This window comes from Salvelinus namaycush, chromosome 34 (genome assembly GCF_016432855.1).
Source record: "Salvelinus namaycush isolate Seneca chromosome 34, SaNama_1.0, whole genome shotgun sequence".
In the NCBI taxonomy this organism is placed as follows: domain Eukaryota; kingdom Metazoa; phylum Chordata; class Actinopteri; order Salmoniformes; family Salmonidae; genus Salvelinus; species Salvelinus namaycush.
In genome coordinates this window covers 21,973,987-21,996,276 of record NC_052340.1, presented here as the reverse complement: position 1 = coordinate 21,996,276, position 22,290 = coordinate 21,973,987, and the positions used below count along the sequence as shown (strand labels likewise).

General features: G+C 46.1%; 1 protein-coding gene across 1 annotated transcript in view; it reads left to right on the top strand.

Moving 5' to 3' along the window:
• LOC120028431 (cytoplasmic dynein 2 heavy chain 1) overlaps positions 1 to 22,290 on the top strand; it is a 121,760-nt gene that overhangs the window by 97,279 nt on the left and 2,191 nt on the right. The window contains exons 62-71 of the mRNA XM_038973651.1: positions 113 to 234; positions 413 to 499; positions 675 to 801; positions 1,304 to 1,445; positions 1,587 to 1,696; positions 4,081 to 4,101; positions 8,800 to 8,898; positions 12,204 to 12,327; positions 16,496 to 16,659; positions 16,747 to 16,866. Coding sequence (XP_038829579.1) covers positions 113 to 234; positions 413 to 499; positions 675 to 801; positions 1,304 to 1,445; positions 1,587 to 1,696; positions 4,081 to 4,101; positions 8,800 to 8,898; positions 12,204 to 12,327; positions 16,496 to 16,659; positions 16,747 to 16,866 — 1,116 coding nt within the window. The remainder of the gene's footprint in view (positions 1 to 112; positions 235 to 412; positions 500 to 674; positions 802 to 1,303; positions 1,446 to 1,586; positions 1,697 to 4,080; positions 4,102 to 8,799; positions 8,899 to 12,203; positions 12,328 to 16,495; positions 16,660 to 16,746; positions 16,867 to 22,290) is intronic.

The window sequence follows — 22,290 nt, the reverse complement described above, 5'->3', positions numbered from 1 at the left end:
TTTATAGAAGCGGTTAGCTAATAGCGGTCAAGCTGAAGAGATCATTTGAGCCTCCTAAAATAAGCCTCCTTTCTCTTACTCCAGGTTGTGTTGTTGTTCTTGTTGTTGTCAGAATGCTAAGCGTGCAAGTGCTGCGGCTGCTCCACTGGCAGCCTGGCTGAAGGCCAACGTACAGTACTCACACGTCCTGGAGAGGATACAGCCACTGGAGAGAGAACAGGCTGGACTACTGGAGTGAGTATATACACCTACGCATTCACACACGCCTAATCCTCAAGCATCATTTGATGTGTGTTGCTTGTGTGTGTGTGTGTGTGTGTGTGTGTGTGTGTGTGTGTGTGTGTGTGTGTGTGTGTGTGTGTGTGTGTGTGTGTGTGTGTGTGTGTGTGTGTGTGTGTGTGTGTGTGTGTAGGAACTTGAGGAAGACAGAGAGTCGGAAGACTAAACTGGAGGAGCAGCTCAACTCTGTGGGGCAGAAAGTCAACGAGCTGAAAGAAAAGTAAGTATATTTTTTTGCATCCCTCATCCCTTGACAGCCTCAATCTTTTCTACTGTCACTGATTAACTCTGCTCTGTTGTAGAGACAAGTTACAGGAATACTCGTCTGGCCCTTATTCCCCTCTCTCTCTCTCTCTCCCTCCCCTCTCTATCCCTCCATCCATCTCTCTCATTAGGTTCCAGTCTCGTACTACAGAGGCAGCTAAGCTGGAGGCTGAGGTCAGTAAGGCCCAGGAGACCATCCAGGCAGCAGAGCAACTCATACACCAACTGGACGGAGAACACACACGCTGGAATGCCCAGGTGTTTGTGAAGAGCGGGGATGTATCCTCGCTCGGTCCCTCCTGGCTGTTTTTACTCCTCTCTCTCCAGCATCTGTCCGCTCCTTAATTAAAGCACTCAATCTCCCACTGTCTCCCTCAGAGAGACACACACACACACTGTCCCGCTTGGAGCCCTCACCAGTGACTGCTTTACCTGCTACTCACGTACATACACACACTCACCTCTCTACACTCCCGCAGTCAGTGTATGAACCCTGGTTGTAGCGCTCTGTTCCTATTGCCCACCGGATGTTCTGGGGCTCGTTTAGTCTCAACACTGAACAGATGCTCTGGCACTGAGTCCTGGGCTGGGTCTGTTCTGGGCTGGGTCTGTTCTGGGCTGGGTCTGTTCTGGGCTGGGTCTGTTCTCACTCTGTTTCTATGGCAGTTCTACCTGAGCTGCTCTTTAGGTAAAACCAACTAAGTCAGCTCACCTTAAATGGCCTGCAGCTGAGTTTAGTGTGTCTGTCTGTGTGTGTCAGGTGGATGAGATCACTGAGGAGTTGGATACGTTGCCTAAGAGAGCGATGCTGGCAGCAGCCTTCATCACATACCTGTCTGCTGCTCCAGAGGACAGGAGACGAAACAGCCTGGAGACATGGATGAAGGCTTCTGGACTACAGAGTAAGACACACAGTCACACACAGTCACACACAGTCACACACACACACACTCAACCTTTGTCTCTCTCCTCTCTCTCTCTGTCTGTGTGTGTCTGTGTGTGTGACTGTGTGTGTGACTGTGTGTGTGACTGTGTGTGTTCAGAGTTTGACCTGCGGCACTTCCTGTGCTCTGAGAGTGAGCAGCTGATCTGGAAAAGTGAAGGCCTACCCTCAGATGACCTGTCTATGGAGAACGCCCTGGTTATACTACAGGTTACATACTCTTCTCTCTCTCTCTATTCAAAGGGCTTTATTGGCATGTGAAACATATGTTAACATTGCCAAAGAAAGTGAAATAGATAATAAACAAAAGTGAAATAAACAATAAAAAATGAACAGTAAATATTACACTCACAGAAGTTCCAAAAGAAGAAAGACATTTCAAATGTCATATTATGTCGATATACAGTGTTGTAAAGATTTGCAAATAGTTAACGTACAAAAGGGAAAATAAATAAACATACAGTTGAAGTTGGAAGTTTACATACTTAGGTTGGAGTTATTACAACTCGTTTTTCAACCACTCCACAAATTTCTTGTTAACAAACTATAGTTTTGGCAAGTCCGATAGGACATCTACTTTGTGCATGACAAGTAATTTTTCCAACAATTGTTTACAGACAGATTATTTAACTTATAATTCACTGTATCACAATTCCAGTGGGTCAGGAGATTACATACACTAAGTTGACTGTGCCTTTAAACAACTTGGAAAATTCCAGAAAATGATGTCATGGCTTTAGAAGCTTCTGATAGGCTAATTGACATAATTTGAGTCATTTGGAGGTGTACCTGTGGATGTCTTTCAAGGCCTACCTTCAAACTCAGCGTCTCTTTGCTTGACATCATGGGAAAATCAAAAGAAATCAGCCAAGACCTCAGAGAAAAAATCCACAAGTCTGGTTCATCCTTGGGAGCAATTTCCAAACACCTGAAGGTACCACGTTCATCTGTACAAACAATAGTACGCAAGTAAAGTGCAAATCAATCCCAGAACAACAGCAAAGGACCTTGTGAAGATGCTGGAGGAAACGGGTACAAAAGTATCTATATCCACAGTAAAACGAGTCCTATATCGACATATCCTGAAGGCCGCTCAGCAAGGAAGAAGCCAGTGCTCCAAAACAGCCATAAAAAAGCCAGACTATGGTTTGCAACTGCACATGGGGACAAAGATCGTACTTTTTGGAGAAATGCCCTCTGGTCTGATGAAACAAAAATAGACTGTTTGGCCATAATGACCATTGTTATGTTTGCAGGAAAAAGGGGGAGGCTTGCAAGCCGAAGAACACCATCCCAACCGTGAAGCACGGGGTGGTAGCATCATGTTGTGGGGGTGCTTTGCTGCAGGAGGGCCTGGTGAACTTCACAAAATATATGGCATCATGAGAAAATTATGTGGATATATTGAAGCAACTTCGCAAGACATCAGTCAGGAAGTTAAAGCTTGGTCACAAATGGGTCTTGCAAATGGACAATGACCCCAAGCATACTTCCAAAGTTGTGGCAAAATGGCTTAAGGACAACAAAGTATTGGAGTGGCCATCACAAAGCCCTGACCTCAATCCTATAGAACATTTGTGGGCAGAACTGAAAAAGCGTGCGAGAGCAAGGAGGCCTACAAACCTGACTCAGTTACACCAGCTCTGTCAGGAGGAATGGGCCAAAATTCACCCAACTTATTGTGGGAAGCTTGTGGAAGGCTACCTGAAATGTTTGACCCAAGTTAAGCAATTTAAAGGTAATGCTAGCAAATACTAATTGAGTGTATGTAAACTTCTGACCCACTGGGAATGTGAGGAAAGAAATAAAAGCTGAAATAAATCATTCTCTCTCCTATTATTCTGACATTTCAAATTTTTTAAATAAAGTGTTGATCCTAACTGACCTAAGACAGGGAATTTTTACTAAGATTTATTGTCAGGAATTGTGAAAAACTGAGTTTAAATTTATTTTGCTAAGGTGTATATAAACTTCCGACTTCAACTGTAAATATGGGTTGTCTTCACAATGGTGTTTGTTCTTCACTGGTTGACCTTTTCTCGTGGCAACAGGGCACAACTATTGCTGCTGTGATGGCACACTGTGGTATTTCACCCAATAGATATGGGAGTTTATCAAAATTTGATTTGTTTTCGAATTCTTTGTGGGTCTGTTTAATCTGAGGGAAATATGTATCTCTAATATGGTTAGGAAGTAGAGCTCAGTTTCCACCTCTCTCTCTCTCTCTCTCTCTCTCACTCTTTCTCTCTCTCTCTCTCTCTTCTTCACTCACTCTCTTTCTCTCTTATTCACCATCTCTCTTCTCTCTTACTGATACATTTGTGAGTCGGTGCAGATGAAAAAGCCCTGGGAAGGTTTGTATTGGTGTGTGTTGCACTCTGTGTTGCACTCTGTGTTGCACTCTGTGTTGCACTCTGTGTTCCTCTACTATGTTTCTATATTGTTGTGTTTCCATGTTGAAGCTGAATTCCCTCCCTGACTGGGAAAGTCATGTGTTTTACATCCGGGTCACATCTGTTGTGTTCCTCTCTTTAATTTTATTGTCATTCATCCCTCTCTCCTGTTTGTCTTTCCTTTGGCATCGCTGCTTTAAGATCAGTGCGATCAAATCACGGGTAAGAACTCAGCCCTCCATCCATCTATACCTCCACCCTACTGCAGGCTGCTTGCAAAACACACACACGCAAAACACACACACACACACACACACACACACACACACACACACACACACACACACACACACACACACACACACACAGACATGCACAAGCACCCTCCCACATAGCAACTACACAAACCCTGTACTTGCATTAGTCCTGTATTTTAAAACAATCTACTGCAAGGGTGTGGCAACAGAAACGTTTACAATTTGTTTATAGGAGTTTGGGTTTTTTGTCCATATTTTCCCGTTCCATTGAGTCGTCTTCAAATAACTGATTTGTCGTCCCAGACTTTATAATGATTCTCTATCTAATCAACTCGACCAGTTTGTTTGCATGATCCCTTTTGAGGCACTAAGTAGCTAAACAGAAATAAACCTTTCTGTGAAAAGTAGCTTTTCCTTTTGATTTTGATATTTTGTTGATAATCCTGTTTTTGTCTAATATGGCTTTGGTTGCTGTGTGTGTGTGTGTGTGTGTGTGTGTGTGTGTGTGTGTGTGTGTGTCTGTGTTTGTGCCTGTGTGTGTCTGTGTCTGTGTGTGTCTGTGTGTGTATGGCTTCACCAGGCTTTGTCATTCTTGAGTGGCCTTTGCTTTGTGGAGAGAATTACACTTTAAAAGAAAACTGTAATCGAGGCTCTTTCACAACACAGCCTCTGGAGCAATCTGTGGCTGTGGTGTGTAAGAGCTCAGCCTCTTAGTGTCTGTCTTTCCCTCCTGACGCAGGAAACCGTTGCATAACCAAGAACCACACAGCCTGTAGAACATGTAATAACTGTTTCTAAATGGGTCACTATTTCTACAGTTCCCCTACTGTCAGTCACTACATAGATCTTTCAGTAAGAGACCCACTCTGCCGTTGTTCACCCTATGCCTCCTACACCCCCTTAACCCTCACTCTGCCTCCTACACCCCCTCAACCCTCACTCTGCCTCCTACACCCCCTCAACCCTCACTCTGCCTCCTACACCCCCTCAACCCTCACTCTGCCTCCTACACCCCCTCAACCCTCACTCTGCCTCCTACACCCCCTCAACCCTCACTCTGCCTCCTACACCCCCTCAACCCTCACTCTGCCTTCTATATCCCCTCAACCCTCACTCTGCCTCCTCCATCCCCTCAATCCTCACTCTGCCTTCTACATCCCCTCAACCCTCACTCTGCCTCCTACACCCCCTCAACCGTCACTCTGCCTTCTACACCCCCTCAACCCTCACTCTCACTCCTACACCCCCTCAACCGTCACTCTCACTCCGACAACCACTCCTCTTCTCTCACTCTCTTCCTCCCCTCTCCCCCCTGTCTCCCATGTCCTCCACTCCCCCCCTCCCTCCCCTCTCTCCCCCTCCCTCCAGCCCTCCGGAGTCAAGAGGGCCTGTCTCTCAGTCCAGTAGATGGAGGAGGTGTTGATGAGAGCTCATGATTTTACAGCAGCTTATTTTAGCCACTTTATAAAAAGACCAATTCTGCCTTCCACAGACCCCATTACTGTTTAGAACAGCCATCAGCTTGGATTGAAGAGAATGTCTCCATCGTTTCATAATACACTCTTATTGCCTGGGCCTGGCTATGGTAGCAGTGAAGTGGTCTCTGTAGATTACTCTGTCAAAACTAGGGTTGCAAAGCTACCGGTAATTCACCAAAGTTACCGTAATTGTCAGTAATTTTGGTAATTAACAGAAAATCTATGACTTTCTATCGTAACTTTGGTAATTTATACTTGAAGAACAGACTACATGTTTTATTCATATATAGTATTCATTTATCTGAGTCCATATTGTCCATGAGTTTCTAGTAGATAGACCGTATGGTTCAAGAGAATATAGCCTAATTAAGGAAAAAAGCATGTAATCAACAATACTATTGTTTTCAATTAACTCTGTAACTCTAGACTTTCTTTCAGAACTGCCACCAGTTTGACATCAAAACATTGACAACAAATACAGTTGAAGTCGGAAGTTTACATACACCTTAGCCAAATACATTTAAACTCAGTTTTTCACAATTCCTGACATTTAATCTTAGTAAAAATTCTACAAGATGACATACAAATGTTCACACTAATTAGTCTGTTTCACTTCTGACATAAATCTACTTGAAAATCAGAGACAAAATTGTAATATTGCTGTCCATCAATGACTCCCAACCAAATTTACTGAGTTTAATCAATTTTGATAAAAACATTGGATAAAGTTGTGTAAAGTTGGTAGAATCTTATTCCAAATGATTCCTAGCTGTAATGGCTGCCGTAGGTGTTTCCACCTAGTATTAACTCTGGGCTGTGAAAACTTATGCAATTAAGACATCTTTGTTTATTTTTCTTTCACTTTGAAAATGTGGAGTAGGTTATGTGGATGAGTAAGGTAAAAAAACACATTCCCTTTTGAGATGACATTTTAAGGCAACAAAATGTGAATACTGTGGAAGTGGTGTGTAGACTCACTGGCTACTGTTGAACTAGTAAACCATGGTGAAACCCTCATATTAAACACCAATAGTATTCACTAAGTTGATGGTTTATATTTAATATACCGTAATTTCCGGACTATAAACCGCTACTTTTTTCCCACGCTATGAACCTCGCGGCTAATTTATGTTTTTTTTTTTTTCACAAGATTCATGCCGCCAAAAAACTGAGCACCGTAAATCGAGCGCGCTCAAACTTGCCATCATTCTGATTACGGTAGTCATTTTGTCACCCTCATCATGGCAAAGACACGGAGAAATGCATATGATGCAGCTTTCAAGTTGAAGGCGATCGATCTGGCTGTTGGAAAAGGAAATAGAGCTGCTGCACGGGAGCTTGGCCTTAATGAGTCGATGATAAGACGTTGGAACTGTGCAGATCCGACTGAAAGCCATAACAATCGCCACCGCAATGAAGTTTGACTTTCTTGGTAGGCTACTGTTTACTGCTATTTATTTTTTTATTTTTGTTACAAGCCGTGTTTCGTTAAAGCCTATTTATTTTTGTTACAAGCCGTGTTTCGTTTAAAAGCCTATTTATTTTTGCTACAAGCCGTGTTTCGTTTAAAGGCTGTGTAAAGTTAATTTGTTTCAATATACCGGTAGGCACTTGCGGCTTATAGACATGTGCGGTTTATTTATGTACAAAATACATATTTGTAAAAAATTCAGTGGGTACGGCTTATATTCAGGTGCGCTTAATAGTCCAGCAATTACGGTAATGTTTTTTTGTGTAATTTTTACCCCCATTTTCTCCCCAATTTCGTGATTAAAATCATGTCTTATCGCTGCAACTGCCCAATGGGCTCGGGAGAGGCGAAGGTCGAGTCATGCATCCTCCGAAACATGACCTGCCAAGCCGCGCTTCTTAACACCCGCCCGCTTAACCCTGAAGCCAGCTGCACCGATGTGTCAGAGGAAACACTGGTCAACTAATGACCGACGTCAGCCTGCAGGCACCCGGCCCGCCACAAGGAGTCGCTAGAGCGCGATGAGCCACGTAAAGCCACCCTGGCCAAACCCGCCCCAACCCAGACGACGCTGGGCCAATTGTGCGCCTCCCTATGGGACTCCCAGTCACGGCCGTTAATGACACCGGGTGGGATCGAACCCCAGGCTGTAGTGATGCCGCAGCACTGCAATAGAGTGCCTTAGACCGCTGTGCCACTCAGAAGTTTAGTATAATGTTGGCAGCTCTGTCATTCTATTTATTTTTAAATCATCTTATTTCATTATTTCATATATTTTACATGTGATAAGACACACAGAGGGCCAGAGACTATTAGCCACCTGTGATAATCTGAAGTATCCAAAAAGGCCACTAAATGTCTTTTGATGGATTACATAAAATATTTGAATGATACCAAAATTCTGGTAGTTTACTGGTAAACTTGGAAAGTTTCCAGTAATATATCCTACCTTTGCAATCCTAGTCCACTTTGATTCTTAGACCCTTTTATAAAGCATGTCTGGTGTGCTCCCACAGCAATTTACTGCAAACACGCAATAAAAGGGTATTCCGCTGGTATCTGGTGCTGTGTGACATGTCTGCTCAGTGTGTCTCATAAATTGCTCTCCAAACTGTGGTTCTCTATGCTAGGTCTGGTGGAGAGTGTGTAGGTTGGACCACTACAGCAGACATAGTGTTTGATGGTTTGTCAACCCTGGGAGACTGTAAATAAAGCCATTACAGTTTACACACACAGGGCAATAACCATCACCCACACCATATCTGAAGCATATATGACTCTACAGAGGGAAAGAGGGAGAGAAAGGATGAATAAACAAATATAGATAAAGAAGGAGGGATGGGGAAAGATAAACAGAAAGGACGTGGTTTAGAGAGATGGGAGGAGAGGAAAGGCGGAAATAAATAGAGGGAGCCATAGCATAAAGAGATTTCATCCCTTTGTTTGGTGTGTACTGCTCAATGTCTGGCAGCTCTGAATCCAGACAGCCAATGCCTCGCTGGCCAATCACTGTGACAGTTGTGAGAGAGGACTGGACTGGGCCTCAAAGATTCTCCCCAGAGAGAAAAACTATTTCAGCATCTATCTTAATATATAGATAGGAAAATAAATGGAAAAAGGACTCTTAGTTCCTCAATGACTTTCAGAATCTCATCCATCACTTACGTCTCTCTCTCTCTCTCTCTCTCTCTCTCTCTCTCTCTCTCTCTCTCAGAGTGTTGCTTGTCCGTTCCTCATCGACCCCTCCTCTCGGGCTACAGAGTGGCTCCATACTCACCTGAAGCAGCATCGCCTCGAGGTCATCAACCAGCAGGTACAACTGTCACACACCTGTCACACCTGTCAATCATTCACACATCACGCCTGTCAGAACACATTTAACACATATTTCAGTCAACCAACAGGTACTGTGAACTCATATCACACAGAGACATGTTAGTCCTAATGTAACCAGTTAGATACCAGACATCACACCAGACATCAGACCAGGTAGATACCAGACATCACACCAGACATCAGACCAGTTAGATACCAGACATCACACCAGGCATCAGACCAGTTAGATACCAGACATCACACCAGACATCAGACCAGGTAGATACCAGACATCACACCAGACCAGTTAGATACCAGACATCACACCAGACATCAGACCTGTTAGATACCAGACATCACACCAGACATCAGACCAGTTAGATACCAGACATCAGACCAGTTAGATACCAGACATCACACCAGACATCAGACCAGTTAGATACCAGACATCACACCAGGCATCAGACCAGTTAGATACCAGACATCACACCAGGCATCAGACCAGTTAGATACCAGACATCACACCAGGCATCAGACCTGTTAGATACCAGACATCACACCAGGCATCAGACCTGTTAGATACCAGACATCACACCAGGCATCAGACCTGTTAGATACCAGACATCACACCAGACATCAGACCAGTTAGATACCAGACATCACACCAGGCATCAGACCAGTTAGATACCAGACATCACACCAGACATCAAACCAGTTAGATACCAGACATCACACCAGGCATCAGACCAGTTAGATACCAGACATCACATCAGACCAGTTAGATACCAGACATCACACCAGGCATCAGACCAGTTAGATACCAGACATCACACCAGACATCAGACCAGTTAGATACCAGACATCACACCAGGCATCAGACCAGTTAGATACCAGACATCACACCAGGCATCAGACCAGTTAGATACCAGACATCTCACCAGACATCAGACCAGTTAGATACCAGACATCACACCAGACATCAGACCTGTTAGATACCAGACATCACACCAGACATCAGACCAGTTAGATACCAGACATCACACCAGACATCAGACCAGTTAGATACCAGACATAACACCAGACATCAGACCAGTTAGATACCAGACATCACACCAGGCATCAGACCAGTTAGATACCAGACATCACACCAGACATCAGACCAGTTAGATACCAGACATCACACCAGGCATCAGACCAGTTAGATACCAGACATCACACCAGACATCAGACCAGTTAGATACCAGACATCACACCAGACATCAGACCAGACATCAGACCAGTTAGATACCAGACATCACACCAGACATCAGACCAGTTAGATACCAGACATCACACCAGGCATCAGACCAGTTAGATACCAGACATCACACCAGACATCAGACCAGGTAGATACCAGACATCACACCAGACCAGTTAGATACCAGACATCACACCAGACATCAGACCTGTTAGATACCAGACATCACACCAGACATCAGACCAGTTAGATACCAGACATCAGACCAGTTAGATACCAGACATCACACCAGACATCAGACCAGTTAGATACCAGACATCACACCAGGCATCAGACCAGTTAGATACCAGACATCACACCAGGCATCAGACCAGTTAGATACCAGACATCACACCAGGCATCAGACCTGTTAGATACCAGACATCACACCAGGCATCAGACCTGTTAGATACCAGACATCACACCAGGCATCAGACCTGTTAGATACCAGACATCACACCAGACATCAGACCAGTTAGATACCAGACATCACACCAGGCATCAGACCAGTTAGATACCAGACATCACACCAGACATCAAACCAGTTAGATACCAGACATCACACCAGGCATCAGACCAGTTAGATACCAGACATCACATCAGACCAGTTAGATACCAGACATCACACCAGGCATCAGACCAGTTAGATACCAGACATCACACCAGACATCAGACCAGTTAGATACCAGACATCACACCAGGCATCAGACCAGTTAGATACCAGACATCACACCAGGCATCAGACCAGTTAGATACCAGACATCACACCAGACATCAGACCTGTTAGATACCAGACATCACACCAGACATCAGACCAGTTAGATACCAGACATCACATCAGACCAGTTAGATACCAGACATCACACCAGACATCAGACCAGTTAGATACCAGACATCACATCAGACCTGTTAGATACCAGACATCACACCAGACATCAGACCAGGCATCAGACCAGTTAGATACCAGACATCACACCAGACATCAGACCAGTTAGATACCAGACATCAGACCAGTTAGATACCAGACATCAGACCAGTTAGATACCAGACATCACACCAGACATCAGACCAGTTAGATACCAGACATCACACCAGACATCAGACCAGTTAGATACCAGACATCACATCAGACCAGTTAGATACCAGACATCACACCAGACATCAGACCAGTTAGATACCAGACATCACACCAGACATCAGACCAGTTAGATACCAGACATCACACCAGACATCAGACCAGTTAGATACCAGACATCACACCAGGCATCAGACCAGTTAGATACCAGACATCACACCAGACATCAGACCAGTTAGATACCAGACATCACATCAGACCAGTTAGATACCAGACATCACACCAGACATCAGACCAGTTAGATACCAGACATCACACCAGACATCAGACCAGTTAGATACCAGACATCACACCAGGCATCAGACCAGTTAGATACCAGACATCACACCAGGCATCAGACCTGTTAGATACCAGACATCACACCAGGCATCAGACCAGTTAGATACCAGACATCACACCAGACATCAGACCAGTTAGATACCAGACATCACACCAGACATCAGACCAGTTAGATACCAGACATCACACCAGGCATCAGACCAGTTAGATACCAGACATCACACCAGACATCAGACCAGTTAGATACCAGACATCACATCAGACCAGTTAGATACCAGACATCACACCAGACATCAGACCAGTTAGATACCAGACATCACACCAGACATCAAACCAGTTAGATACCAGACATCACACCAGACATCAGACCAGTTAGATACCAGACATCACATCAGACCAGTTAGATACCAGACATCACACCAGACATCAGACCAGTTAGATACCAGACATCACACCAGACATCAGACCAGTTAGATACCAGACATCACACCAGGCATCAGACCAGTTAGATACCAGACATCACACCAGACATCAGACCAGTTAGATACCAGACATCACACCAGGCATCAGTGCTGTTATCAGAACCCCTCGGCTCTGTGTGTTTTTCCTCCAGGACCCTAACTTCATCACGTCTCTGGAGTTGGCTGTGCGTTTTGGGAAAACGCTGATCATCCAGGAGATGGATGGAGTGGAGCCGGTACTCTATCCACTACTGAGGAGAGACCTGATAGCACAGGGTGAGTCTACACACACTATGGCGACGGGGTGAGTCTACACACACTATGGTGACAGGGTGAGTCTACACACACTATGGCGACGGGGTGAGTCTACACACACTATGGTGACAGGGTGAGTCTACACACACTATGGTGACAGGGTGAGTCTACACACACTATGGCGACGGGGTGAGTCTACACACACTATGGTGACAGGGTGAGTCTACACACACTATGGCGACGGGGTGAGTCTACACACACTATGGTGACAGGGTGAGTCTACACACACTATGGCGACGGGGTGAGTCTACACACACTATGGTGACAGGGTGAGTCTACACACACTATGGTGACAGGGTGAGTCTACACACACTATGGTGACAGGGTGAGTCTACACACACTATGGCGACGGGGTGAGTCTACACACACTATGGTGACGGGGTGAGTCTACACACACTATGGTGACAGGGTGAGTCTACACACACTATGGTGAAAGGGTGAGTCTACACACACTATGGTGACAGGGTGAGTCTACACACACTATGGTGACAGGGTGAGTCTACACACACTATGGTGACAGGGTGAGTCTACACACACTATGGCGACGGGGTGAGTCTACACACACTATGGTGACAGGGTGAGTCTACACACACTATGGTGACAGGGTGAGTCTACACACACTATGGCGACGGGGTGAGTCTACACACACTATGGTGACAGGGTGAGTCTACACACACTATGGTGACAGGGTGAGTCTACACACACTATGGTGACAGGGTGAGTCTACACACACTATGGTGACAGGGTGAGTCTACACACACTATGGTGACGGGGTGAGTCTACACACACTATGGTGACGGGGTGAGTCTACACACACTATGGCGACGGGGTGAGTCTACACACACTATGGCGACAGGGTGAGTCTACACACACTATGGTGACGGGGTGAGTCTACACACACTATGGCGACGGGGTGAGTCTACACACACTATGACGACGGGGTGAGTCTACACACACTATGGCGACGGGGTGAGTCTACACACACTATGACGACAGGGTGAGTCTACACACACTATGACGACAGGGTGAGTCTACACACACTATGACGACAGGGTGAGTCTACACACACTATGACGACAGGGTGAGTCTACACACACTATGACGACAGGGTGAGTCTACACACACTATGACGACAGGGTGAGTCTACACACACTATGACGACAGGGTGAGTCTACACACACTATGACGACAGGGTGAGTCTACACACACTATGACGACAGGGTGAGTCTACACACACTATGACGACAGGGTGAGTCTACACACACTATGACGACAGGGTGAGTCTACACACACTATGACGACAGGGTGAGTCTACACACACTATGACGACAGGGTGAGTCTACACACACTATGGCGACAGGGTGAGTCTACACACACTATGGTGACAGGGTGAGTCTACACACACTATGACGACAGGGTGAGTCTACACACACTATGGTGACAGGGTGAGTCTACACACACTATGGTGACGGGGTGAGTCTACACACACTATGGTGACGGGGTGAGTCTACACACACTATGGTGACGGGGTGAGTCTACACACACTATGGTGACGGGGTGAGTCTACACACACTATGGTGACGGGGTGAGTCTACACACACTATGGTGACGGGGTGAGTCTACACACACTATGGTGACGGGGTGAGTCTACACACACTATGGTGACAGGGTGAGTCTACACACACTATGGTGACAGGGTGAGTCTACACACACTATGGTGACAGGGTGAGTCTACACACACTATGGTGACAGGGTGAGTCTACACACACTATGGTGACAGGGTGAGTCTACACACACTATGGTGACAGGGTGAGTCTACACACACTATGGTGACAGGGTGAGTCTACACACACTATGGTGACAGGGTGAGTCTACACACACTATGGTGACAGGGTGAGTCTACACACACTATGGTGACAGGGTGAGTCTACACACACTATGGTGACAGGGTGAGTCTACACACACTATGGTGACGGGGTGAGTCTACACACACTATGGCGACGGGGTGAGTCTACACACACTATGGCGACGGGGTGAGTCTACACACACTATGGCGACGGGGTGAGTCTACACACACTATGGCGACGGGGTGAGTCTACACACGGTATGACGACGGGGTGAGTCTACACACGGTATGGCGACGGGGTGAGTCTACACACACTATGGCGACAGGGTGAGTCTACACACACTATGGCGACAGGGTGAGTCTACACACACTATGGCGACAGGGTGAGTCTACACACACTATGGCGACAGGGTGAGTCTACACACACTATGGCGACAGGGTGAGTCTACACACACTATGGCGACAGGGTGAGTCTACACACACTATGGCGACAGGGTGAGTCTACACACACTATGGCGACAGGGTGAGTCTACACACACTATGGCGACAGGGTGAGTCTACACACACTATGGTGACGGGGTGAGTCTACACACACTATGGCGACGGGGTGAGTCTACACACACTATGGCGACGGGGTGAGTCTACACACACTATGGCGACGGGGTGAGTCTACACACACTATGACGACGGGGTGAGTCTACACACACTATGGCGACGGGGTGAGTCTACACACACTATGGCGACGGGGTGAGTCTACACACACTATGGCGACGGGGTGAGTCTACACACACTATGGCGACGGGGTGAGTCTACACACACTATGGTGACGGGGTGAGTCTACACACTATGACGACGGGGTGAGTCTACACACACTATGGCGACGGGGTGAGTCTACACACACTATGGCGACAGGGTGAGTCTACACACACTATGACGACAGGGTGAGTCTACACACACTATGACGACAGGGTGAGTCTACACACGGTATGACGACGGGGTGAGTCTACACACGGTATGACGACGGGGTGAGTCTACACACGGTATGACGACGGGGTGAGTCTACACACGGTATGACGACGGGGTGAGTCTACACACGGTATGACGACGGGGTGAGTCTACACACGGTATGACGACGGGGTGAGTCTACACACGGTATGACGACGGGGTGAGTCTACACACGGTATGACGACGGGGTGATTCTACACACGGTATGACGACGGGGTGATTCTACACACGGTATGACGACGGGGTGAGTCTACACACGGTATGACGACGGGGTGAGTCTACACACGGTATGACGACGGGGTGAGTCTACACACGGTATGACGACGGGGTGAGTCTACACACGGTATGACGACGGGGTGAGTCTACACACGTATGACGACGGGGTGAGTCTACACACGGTATGACGACGGGGTGAGTCTACACACGGTATGACGACGGGGTGAGTCTACACACGGTATGACGACAGGGTGAGTGAGAGGGAGGAGGAGGAGAGGGAGTGGGAGAGAGGTAGTGAGGGGAGGGAGAGAGAGAGAGAGGTAGTGAGGGAGGGGGAGAGAGAGGTAGAGAGAGAGGGTGGAAGTTAGAGAGAAGGGTGTTGGTTAAAGGGCAGTGAATCCACTGGAAAGAAAAGAGGGGGATTGGCCATCCACTGGAGGATGGAGAAAAGAAACGGGAGGGAGAGAGGAAGGGAGCAGGATGTGCTGCAATGCAGAGAAGAGGCTGAGTTTATATCCATGAAATGTCCTGGAATAACCATTCTCTCCCCCTCTCTCCCGCCATCTCTCCCTCTCTAACTCCCTCTCTCCATCCCTCCCTCTCCCTCCCTCTCTCCCTCCCTCTCTCCATCTCTCCCTCCCTCTCTCTATCTCTCCCTCCCTCCATCTCTCCCTCCCTCTCTCCCTCTCTACATCTCTCACTCCCTCTCTACATCTCTCCCTCCCACCATCCCTCTATCCATATCTCCCTCCATCTCTCACTCTCTCCATCTCTCACTCTCTCCATCTCTCACTCTCTCCATCTCTCACTCCCTCTCTCCATCTCTCACTCCCTCCCTCTCTCCATATCTCCCTCCATCTTACCCTCCATCTCTCCCTCCCACCATCCCTCTATCCATATATCCCTCCATCTCTCACTCTCTCCATCTCTCACTCCCTCTCTCCCTCTCTCACTCCCTCCCTCTCTCACTCCCTCCCTCTCTCACTCCCTCTCTCCATCTCTCCCTCCCTCTCTCCATCTCTCCCTCCATCTCCCCCTCCCTCCATCTCTCCCTCTCTCCAGGTCCGCGGTACGTGGTTCAGATAGGTGATAAGGTGATAGATTATAACGAGGAGTTTCGTCTGTTCCTGGCCACGCGTAACCCCTCCCCCTTCATCCCCCCCGACGCTGCCTCTGTCGTCACTGAGGTCAACTTCACCACCACCAGAGCTGGCCTGCGGGGACAGGTAAACACACACTACCTACCGTTGTTTTATTACTGTACACTGGGACTGTCTCCTGGTTAATCAGACCATCCGTTGTGTGTGTATTAGCTCCTAGCTCTGACCATCCAGCAGGAGAAGCCAGAGTTAGAGACCCAGAAGACCCGTCTGTTACAGCAGGAGGAGGACAAGAAGATCCAGCTAGCCACGCTGGAAGAGTCTCTGTTAGAGGTACACACACACACACATATATATATATATATATATATATATATATATATATATATATATATATATATATATATAAAAACACACATACACTCGCGCTAGAAGAGTCTTTATGCAATCCACACACACTTAGTCACTGTCGAGAGGAATACCTTGTGGAAGTACACTGAACAAAAATATAAATGCAACATACAACAATTTCAAAGAGTTTACTGACGACGTACAGTCAAATAAACTAATTAGTCCCTAATCTATGGATTTCACATGACTGGGACTATAGATGTGATTCTGTTGGTCACAGATAACTTTAAAAAAAGTAGGGTTGTGGATCAGAAAACCAGTCAGTATCTGGTGTGACCACCATTTATATCATACAGCAAGACACATCTCCTTCACATGGAGTTGATCAGGCTGTTGTTTGTGGCCTGTGGAATGTTGTCCCACTCCTCTTCAATGGTTGTGCAAAGTTGGTGTATATTGGCGGGAACTGGAACACACTGTCATACATGTAGATCCAGAGCATCCCAAACATGCTCAGTGGGTGACATGTCTGGTGAGTATGCAGGCCATGGAAGAACTGGGACATTTTCAGTGTCCAGGAATTATGTACAGATCCTTGTAACATGGGGCCGTACATTATCACGCTGAAACATGAGGTGATGGCAGGGGTTGAAGGGCATGACAATGGCCCTCAGAATCTCGTCACGGTATCCCTGTCCATTGATAAAATGTAATTGTGTTCGTTGTTCCTAGCTTATGCCAGCCCATACCATAACCCCACCGACACCATGGGGTATTCTGTTCACACAATTGACAAACCACTCGCCCACACAACGCCATCTGCTCGGTACTGTTGAAACCGGGATTCATCTGTGAAGAGCACACTTTTCCAGCGTGCCAGTGGCCATCAAAGATGACCATTTTCCCACTGAAGTCGGTAATGACGCCGAACTTCAGTCAGGTCAAGACCCTGGTGAGGACGACGCAATCAGATGAGCTTCCCTGAGAGTTTCTGACAGTTTGTGCAGAAGCTGAATGTGGAGGTCCTGGGCTGGTGTGGTTACATGTGATCTGCGGTTGGACGTACTGCCAAATTCTCTGAAATGACAAAGGTGGCTTATGGTAGAAAAATGAACATTACATTCTCTGGCAACCTCTCCGGTGGACACTCCTGCAGTCAGCATGCCAATTGCATACTCCCTCAATACTTTCGACATCTGTGGCATTGTGTTGTGTGACAAAACCTGTGTAATGATCATGCTGTTTAATCAGCTTCTTGATATGCCACACCTGTCAGGTGGATGGATTATCTTGGCATAATCCACTAACAGGGAGGTAGACTAATTTGTGCACAAAATTTGAGCGAAATAAGCTTTTTGTTTGTATGAAAAATGTGTGGGATATTTTATTTCATCTCATGAAACATGACCTACACGTTACATGTTGTGTTTGTATTTTTGTTCCGTGTAGCTATAATATATCTGATTAGATATTCTGACATGTTTCACTGCCGTTTGAACACAAACATTCCACTTCTTCATTATGCACCAAATGTCCACTTCTCAGTCCTTTCAGTTAGAACACAACACAATGTCACTTTCTGCTGTACATCACACAATCTCTCTAACTTCTGCTGTACATCACACAATCTCTCCCTAACTTCTGCTGTACATCACACAATCTCTCTAACTTCTGCTGTACATCACACAATCTCTCTAACTTCTGCTGTACATCACACAATCTCTCCCTAACTTCTGCTGTACATCACACAATCTCTCCCTAACTTCTGCTGTACATCACACAATCTCTCCCTAACTTCTGCTGTACATCACACAATCTCTCCCTAACTTCTGCTGTACATCACACAATCTCTCCCTAACTTCTGCTGTACATCACACAATCTCTCTAACTTCTGCTGTACATCACACAATCTCTCCCTAACTTCTGCTGTACATCACACAATCTCTCTAACTTCTGCTGTACATCACACAATCTCTCTAACTTCTGCTGTACATCACACAATCTCTCCCTAACTTCTGCTGTACATCACACAATCTCTCCCTAACTTCTGCTGTACATCACACAATCTCTCCCTAACTTCTGCTGTACATCACACAATCTCTCCCTAACTTCTGCTGTACATCACACAATCTCTCCCTAACTTCTGCTGTACATCACACAATCTCTCTAACTTCTGCTGTACATCACACAATCTCTCCCTAACTTCTGCTGTACATCACACAATCTCTCCCTAACTTCTGCTGTACATCACACAATCTCTCCCTAACTTCTGCTGTACATCACACAATCTCTCCCTAACTTCTGCTGTACATCACACAATCTCTCCCTAACTTCTGCTGTACATCACACAATCTCTCCCTAACTTCTGCTGTACATCACACAATATCTCCCTAACTTCTGCTGTACATCACACAATCTCTCCCTAACTTCTGCTGTACATCACACAATCTCTCCCTAACTTCTGCTGTACATCACACAATCTCTCCCTAACTTCTGCTGTACATCACACAATCTCTCCCTAACTTCTGCTGTACATCACACAATCTCTCCCTAACTTCTGCTGTACATCACACAATCTCTCCCTAACTTCTGCTGTACATCACACAATCTCTCCCTAACTTCTGCTGTACATCACACAATCTCTCCCTAACTTCTGCTGTACATCACACAATCTCTCCCTAACTTCTGCTGTACATCACACAATCTCTCCCTAACTTCTGCTGTACATCACACAATCTCTCCCTAACTTCTGCTGTACATCACACAATCTCTCCCTAACTTCTGCTGTACATCACACAATCTCTCCCTAACTTCTGCTGTACATCACACAATCTCTCCCTAACTTCTGCTGTACATCACACAATCTCTCCCTAACTTCTGCTGTACATCACACAATCTCTCCCTAACTTCTGCTGTACATCACACAATCTCTCCCTAACTTCTGCTGTACATCACACAATCTCTCCCTAACTTCTGCTGTACATCACACAATATCTCTCTAACTTCTGCTGTACATCACACAATCTCTCCCTAACTTCTGCTGTACATCACACAATCTCTCTCTAACTTCTGCTGTACATCACACAATCTCCCCCTAACTTCTGCTGTACATCACACAATCTCCCCCTAACTTCTGCTGTACATCACACAATCTCTCTCTAACTTCTGCTGTACATCACACAATCTCTCTAACTTCTGCTGTACATCACACAATCTCCCTAACTTCTGCTGTACATCACACAATCTCCCCCTAACTTCTGCTGTACATCACACAATCTCCCCCTAACTTCTGCTGTACATCACACAATCTCTCCCTAACTTCTGCTGTACATCACACAATCTCTCTAACTTCTGCTGTACATCACACAATCTCTCTCTAACTTCTGCTGTACATCACACAATCTCTCTCTAACTTCTGCTGTACATCACACAATCTCTCCCTAACTTCTGCTGTACATCACACAATCTCTCTAACTTCTGCTGTACATCACACAATCTCTCTAACTTCTGCTGTACATCACACAATCTCCCCCTAACTTCTGCTGTACATCACACAATCTCCCCATAACTTCTGCTGTACATCACACAATCTCCCCCTAACTTCTGCTGTACATCACACAATCTCTCTAACTTCTGCTGTACATCACACAATCTCCCCCTAACTTCTGCTGTACATCACACAATCTCCCCCTAACTTCTGCTGTGCATCACACAATCTCTCCCTAACTTCTGCTGTACATCACACAATCTCCCTAACTTCTGCTGTACATCACACAATCTCCCCCTAACTTCTGCTGTACATCACACAATCTCCCTAACTTCTGCTGTACATCACACAATCTCCCCCTAACTTCTGCTGTACATCACACAATCTCCCTAACTTCTGCTGTACATCACACAATCTCCCCCTAACTTCTGCTGTACATCACACAATCTCCCCCTAACTTCTGCTGTACATCACACAATCTCCCCCTAACTTCTGCTGTACATCACACAATCTCCCCCTAACTTCTGCTGTGCATCACACAATCTCTCCCTAACTTCTGCTGTACATCACACAATCTCCCTAACTTCTGCTGTACATCACACAATCTCCCCCTAACTTCTGCTGTACATCACACAATCTCCCTAACTTCTGCTGTACATCACACAATCTCCCCCTAACTTCTGCTGTACATCACACAATCTCCCTAACTTCTGCTGTACATCACACAATCTCCCCCTAACTTCTGCTGTACATCACACAATCTCCCCCTAACTTCTGCTGTACATCACACAATCTCCCCCTAACTTCTGCTGTACATCACACAATCTCTCCCTAACTTCTGCTGTACATCACACAATCTCTCCCTAACTTCTGCTGTACATCACACAATCTCTCCCTAACTTCTGCTGTACATCACACAATCTCTCCCTAACTTCTGCTGTACATCACACAATCTCTCCCTAACTTCTGCTGTACATCACACAATCTCTCCCTAACTTCTGCTGTACATCACACAATCTCTCCCTAACTTCTGCTGTACATCACACAATCTCTCCCTAACTTCTGCTGTACATCACACAATCTCTCTCTAACTTCTGCTGTACATCACACAATCTCTCTCTAACTTCTGCTGTACATCACACAATCTCCCCCTAACTTCTGCTGTACATCACACAATCTCTCCCTAACTTCTGCTGTACATCACACAATCTCCCTAACTTCTGCTGTGCATCACACAATCTCTCCCTAACTTCTGCTGTACATCACACAATCTCTCCCTAACTTCTGCTGTACATCACACAATCTCTCCCTAACTTCTGCTGTACATCACACAATCTCTCCCTAACTTCTGCTGTACATCACACAATCTCCCTAACTTCTGCTGTACATCACACAATCTCCCTAACTTCTGCTGTACATCACACAATCTCCCTAACTTCTGCTGTACATCACACAATCTCTCCCTAACTTCTGCTGTACATCACACAATCTCCCCCTAACTTCTGCTGTACATCACACAATCTCTCTCTAACTTCTGCTGTACATCACACAATCTCTCTCTAACTTCTGCTGTACATCACACAATCTCTCCCTAACTTCTGCTGTACATCACACAATCTCCCTAACTTCTGCTGTGCATCACACAATCTCTCCCTAACTTCTGCTGTACATCACACAATCTCTCTCTAACTTCTGCTGTACATCACACAATCTCTCCCTAACTTCTGCTGTGCATCACACAATCTCCCCCTAACTTCTGCTGTACATCACACAATCTCTCCCTAACTTCTGCTGTACATCACACAATCTCCCTAACTTCTGCTGTGCATCACACAATCTCCCCCTAACTTCTGCTGCCCTTCCTCTATGTATCTTTCTCCTCCTCTTCTCTCTCTTTCTCTCTCTCCTTCCTTGTCTCT